General features: G+C 39.7%; 1 protein-coding gene across 12 annotated transcripts in view; it reads right to left on the bottom strand.

Moving 5' to 3' along the window:
- The window catches only part of MOV10 (Mov10 RNA helicase), a 48,545-nt gene extending 46,496 nt beyond the window's left edge, over window positions 1–2,049 (bottom strand). For 11 of the 12 annotated variants that reach the window (XM_081323392.1, XM_081323391.1, XM_081323396.1 and 8 more), the window contains exon 1: window positions 1,863–2,046. In XM_081323392.1, the coding sequence (XP_081179518.1) occupies window positions 1,863–1,996 (134 nt within the window). In that variant the 5' untranslated portion in view covers window positions 1,997–2,046. Of the gene's footprint in view, window positions 1–1,862 lie in introns of all 12 variants that reach the window. The other variant, XM_081323393.1, reaches the window with a different exon arrangement.
- Window positions 2,050–6,000: the final 3,951 nt, after the last annotated feature.

Here is a 6,000-nt window from a genome sequence, read left to right on the forward strand (position 1 = left end):
TAAGATCAAACCCAGTTTCAAATCTTTTCTTTTTCCCTTTGGGAAAAATGTGCAGCAAGTTGCAAAGCCAGGTAGAAATCCAAGTGATGAAATAAGAAATCCAAGTGATGAAATAAGTGGACAGTTAGGGACTGGCCGGACAACAGCAGTATAAGTGGCAGAATCTCTTCCTGTTAACAGTTCTCCCAAAAAAAAAAATCTCTATGTTCCAGAATGGTGGGGAAAATTAGTCCTCAGCTTCTTCAAGGGTCTTAAAATAATTGCTCTTGAAAAACTGTTTGCAATCTGTTATGTTAACTAATTTTACAAATCACAGATTGTTTGATTGCCATTGTTTTTACTTTGTCTTCCTTCTTTGTGGAAGGATGATTTTTGAACTGATTTAACAAAGGCGTATAAGATTTCTTTCAATTGCTAGAAGAAAAGTCTTCGCCGTGGTTCCTCCAAGCGGGGAATAAACATGGCAACTGCTTTGGGAAGAAGGTTGTAATTTATTGCAGAAGAAAGTCAGACAGAAAGATGGATCCAAAAGAAAAGAGTGAGAGAAGACAGTGACCACATGTGGGCAGTGAGTTTTTATACCCCCTGGACTCTATTGTCTGGAGTTATTTCCTGTTTCAAGCTTTGTATTTCCTTGGTCAGTATTCTGTCCTGAGCCTAGGTGTGCCCCTCCAGGATTCTTGCTGGTTGTCTGTCCCAGCCCACCTCCCTGGGGCCGGGGTATGTAGATTTTAGATGTCTGAAGTCTTCTTAGCTTCAACCTTCCTGAATGATTTACATCTGCATTTCTATAGAGTTGGTTTCTGCTTGGGGGAGGGAGACTTGGGGCTATTAAGAAAAATTGGGTATGCTTTTCTGCCTTTTTAACTTCTTTTTAGGAAATGTACTTTCCTGCCCTTTTAATATTTCCTTCTCTGGGGAGCTGACTTCCCACACCTTACAATAGAAATTCGAACAGCAAAACGAAGATTAAGAAAGAGTACCAAGGCCTCCACAGAGCCTCCTCATAAAAGTTACTTAAGATATGGAAATTACATGTGTTTTAGTCTCCCCTCAACACCAGAAGAACATACAGAACCGGAAGAGATACGTCTCAAAGTAGGCCTAATTCTTTGGGAATAAGTTCCTTCTAAGTGAATTGTCCAAATTTAATAAATCTTCTGTGCACAGAATCTTATACCTGTCTTTTTGTAACATCAAACCCATCTACTTTAACGGAAGTTAGTTAAGGGTAAATCAGGTTTCTTGCCTTGAATTGTTAAAAATAAACAAAAAAGACGGACAAAATGGCTGTAAGTCACCGAGGAAAGGTTTACTAGCCAAGGATACCCAAAGTGGCTTATCTAATGTCTAGTTCCAATAGAAACCTTCGAAAGCCAATTTGTTTAACTTTAAAGCAATCTACCAAACACGGTTGGGCTTCGCAATCTGAATTAATTCCACTCAGATCTTCTGCAAAGACAACGCTTACTTTAATTCTCCTTCCATACTGTTTCCTCCCCAGATCTTCGTTACTTTGCTCAAGGTTTCCTGCCTACCAAAAATGTTTTCTGGGCTAGCATTTAATACTGAATGGAAAGCTGTTAGCTCCCTATCCTCCTACAGTAATCGCGGTCTTCCGCCCCTCATCACCTCATTTCCAGACGGCGCCCAGCGCCCATCAGATGCAGCGCCGGAATTAAGCGACGCCGGGGGAAAAAACGGAGCCGGCGCCCCATGCAGTTCATGCCTTCGATCTTACTGTTAAGGAGAAATAAGTTTAAACTCCCCTTCGGAGGAAAACGGGACCCATTTCTACGAAAAAGCTAGTGGTCACATCACAGTGCTCTGCAGACCCATTTTTCAAGCGTTCGACCACCTACCGATACCGGAACTCCTGGTCGTACAGTGTTTTCAAGGCAACCCTGCTGTTCGTTTGCCGGTTGCCAGAATCCTGCAGGAACTGTACAAACTCCTCTCCGATCTCCCTCGTCTTCCAAAAGGAAAGTTTGGGCATGGCGATCGGTTTCGCGGGAGCTGCTTCACTTTCCTTCGCTTGCTCGTAAACGGAGGCGGCGGCGGGACCGTTTCCTCTCGCCTGGGGAAGTAAGTGCCTACCCTGAGCTCCTCCTCTTGAAAGCTCAAACTTGAAAGAGGAAGAAACGAAACTAAAAACACACCGGCCCCTCTGCCAATCCCTTTCGTTTTCCCTGAAGCTCCTCTCTGTTGGCCCAGAAAAGAAAGATACGGAAGCCGGAACAGCTTTATCATCTGGTTTCGGTTTCGGTTTCCGTAAAGGAGGTACTTTCCCATAGATACGACAGTTATAAATGTCACACATAAAATGAATCCTCATCATTATTACAGAGATTTCCGGAATTATTTCATTAGACAAATCGAAGGTGTGTCAATTGTTTTTTTGACTTTTTTAATCACACCGAGGAGGGGATTCGGAATTTACGCCTTAGGCATCGAAATGATTATTTAATTAATTAATTTGTATCCCACCCTTGTTTTTACAAATGACTCCAGGCATTTGTTACTGTAGGCAACACACCTTCCTACTCCTATTTTCCCCACAACCGGAGGGACTAGATTTAGTGTCTCTCAGATCGGTAGAAACTGGTCTTTATTGCAAAACTTACCAATGTATAAGCCCAACATGCATCATTGCAATACAGTAAGTTATGTATTGCACAAAATACACTTTGCAGATTACAAATGGTGTCTCATATACATTTAATCATACATGTGGTATGATAGACTGCTACAATGTGATTATTTTTAAAAATAGCTTCAAGAGCTAATGGCTCTATTCAGTGCTTTTCTAATTTTGATCCCTAAACTGAGCCTTTACATTTGTTTAGCTACTTACACATATCCTTCTGTGGGAAGTCAGCCCCCCAGAGAAGGAAATATTAAAAGGGCAGAAAAATATATTTCCTCAAAGGATCTCGAAGAGGCAGGAAAGCATGCAGTTTTCTTAATAGCCCTGGGTCTTCCTTCCTCAAGCAGGGACCAGCTCTACAGAGATGCAGATGTAAATCCATGGAGCTAGGAGATTAAGAAGACAAAGTCCTAAAATCTACATACCCCAGCCCCAGGGAAGCAGGATATGACCTTTGCACATAATAGAAGTAACCCATCACCATCAGAATACCAGAAAGAAACCCAGACTCAGGTCAGAATACATGACACAGGAAATAGCCTCAAAACAGGAACAGGAAACCACTCCAAAGAAAAGGCTCCAGAGGGTATAAAAACCTACTCCCTACATGTGTTCACTCTCTTTTCTGCCAGCCATCTTCCTGTCTGGTTCTGCTCTTCAATAAACTACAATCTTCTTCCTAAAGCAGTTGCCATGTTTGTTCCCAGCTTGGACTGAATCATGATGAAGACTTTTCTTCCAACACTTCCTTTGATTAAGATGATTTTGCTTTCATGTTCTGGACGAGCAGCTGCCCTATATACATTTTGTTATATAATTTGCATAATGAAAGTTTAGGTATAATTTGTGTTATATAGTTTGAATAATGAAACATCTGCAAGATAACCAAGCTCAGAGAGCACTAAGGACTCTCAAACAAATAAAGTGTCTTATCAGCACTTCTCTGCAACCAAATGACCTTCTATTGTGAACCAGACATTCCATAAAACTGATATGATTAACTACGGCATTTGCTTTTGCTACTAAATCTACAACACTCTGTTTTAAAGTGAGATCAGTTTTGTGCTGCATCTTCCTATGTCCAAAATAAGTCAGTTTGAGTGTCCAGTCCTTGCACTGGTTTTCGCCTAGCAAAACTTTTTAATTTAGCAGTTTTTAGGCAATATTGCTGCTAATGTCTAAGTGGCTCTATTTACCCACAAATGATTAACTTTGGATGTAACGTGTATGGGAAATAAACTGATTTCAAGCAAATATTTACAATTTTGTTGCTAGCAGGGATCTAGCTGATGGTAATACAGGCAAAGTAGTTTGGTTTTCATTGCTTCTTAAAACTGTTCTGGTATTCCTATTCTGTTAAGTGTTGGACCTGGGGTGGAGAGAGATATATTAGCAGCAACCAGGCAAAATCCTCCCAGACTAGTTTCTTTTGGTCCTTTAGGGTTGTCAGGTTGTGAACCTACTGTGTCTGAGGGAGCACAATCTCTTAGATACAATCCTAGAATATAGGACAACAAAGATTTTTGTGTAGCTCATGCCCATCCAGGCATGCATTTGGGGCATATTGCATAATATTTGTGGAACTGGTATACTCTGGGAATGCCTAGGCTGGGTGGATGTTTCCTGGAAAGGCGATAAAAGTTCACATGCACAAATGCTACTTATTTCATTGATATCCGTTTCCATGTATTTTGATGTGATTGTTTCAATGCATAGAATTGTCTATGTCCATGTAATTTACACAACAAGCAACTCAATAGACTTGCCATTGGACCATTGGTGATAGAAGAAATGTCCTGCCAATGTCACAACAACCTTGAAACATTCTGCTGTATTTGTGGTGAATACACTCTAAAGCCTCAATGGCATTGCACAGCTGGACTTGTTAAGAAAGTGTACAAACTGTACTTTGGTTATAAGACTGGTGATGAAGAGATAAGCCTGGACTTCTCACATTTGTTGTGCAGAGATGTGCTATTAGCCTTGGACCTTGGCTCAGAGAAACTTGGAAATTAATACCATTTGCTGTTTCAATGATACAGCAAGAACAAAGTGATCACCTCATGTGACTAATATTGCTGGTTTCTCTCATAAAAATAAGAAATCAATTAAATACCCACTCTGCCTTCAGCCATGAGACCAGTGCCACATGATGACAATCTGCCAGTACCAAAAAATTACCAGAGACTTAGACAAAACAGATGAAGATGCTGCAATACATCAGCCAGACATGGACAGTGACAATGATCTGGATTTTGTCTGGTAAGCCTCATCTCATAACATAGTAGAATTAAATGACCTGGTCAGGGACTAGGGTTTATCAAAATCAAAAGCAGGATGGTGTTTGCTGTCACTAGGTATGAAATTTCTGCCTTTCAAAGCTGCCAACATGATTTAACAAGCTTCTTTGCATGGGTTGACAACCTGTTTTCTGGACTGACATTAATAGTTTATTCACAACATTGGCTTGTGAGCATGACCCATAGGAATGGTGTTTCTTTATTGATTCATCAGTGTTAAGCTGCAAGACTCTCTTCTTACATAACAGCAATTTACGCTGTTAAGTATCTGTTAGCTAAGATGCACAGGAAAGAAACACAAAAACATGGAACTGTTGTTGAAGCACAACCAGTGCACCAATGACAACTTGAATATCTCTGGAAATCTAAAAGTAGAGACTCTGCTGCTCGGAATGCAGCTACTGGTATATACCTAGTACTGTTGTTAAATATGCAAAAGGGATAGCCATGCAAGAGAGTCACATTACATTAAAAAGAAATAGCCACTCTAAAAGAATTTGTTCTGGGACCGAACTATGTAGCACATGAACCATTTGTTGACCTGTCAAAGACACTTTTATCTCCACTTCACATGATACTATGATTGATGAAAAATTTTGTGAAAGCGATGAACGAGAAAGATGAAGGATTTTGTTATTAGAAACAGATATTTAAAAAAATCACATGCAATGTTTTTTAATAGCAATAGGTAAGCTCAGATTTAGACTCAAATCCAACCTTGTCTTCATTGCTACAATCCAAATTAATCTCCATACTGCCATATCTCTCTAACTTGCTGTTACATTCTCTATATAAAACCATATGTGAAAAACATATGTGAGAGTTTTTGTATTATGTAAAAGAATGTATTAAGTGTGGGTTTCTTTTTCCAATACATTTTAAATTTCTTTTCAAATTGGAAATCAACTGAGATGTGAATGTATCATACAAACCAATCAGCCTAACATCAATCAATTCCTGGGAAGATACTGGAAAAGATAATAAAAAAACAGATCTGTGAACCTCTGCGAATATCTAGAAAAAGGTTATAAATAAAAGCCAGCATGGGTTTGT

The sequence above is a fragment of the Vipera berus genome (genome assembly GCF_964194415.1).
Source record: "Vipera berus genome assembly, chromosome: 3".
NCBI classification, from domain to species: domain Eukaryota; kingdom Metazoa; phylum Chordata; class Lepidosauria; order Squamata; family Viperidae; genus Vipera; species Vipera berus.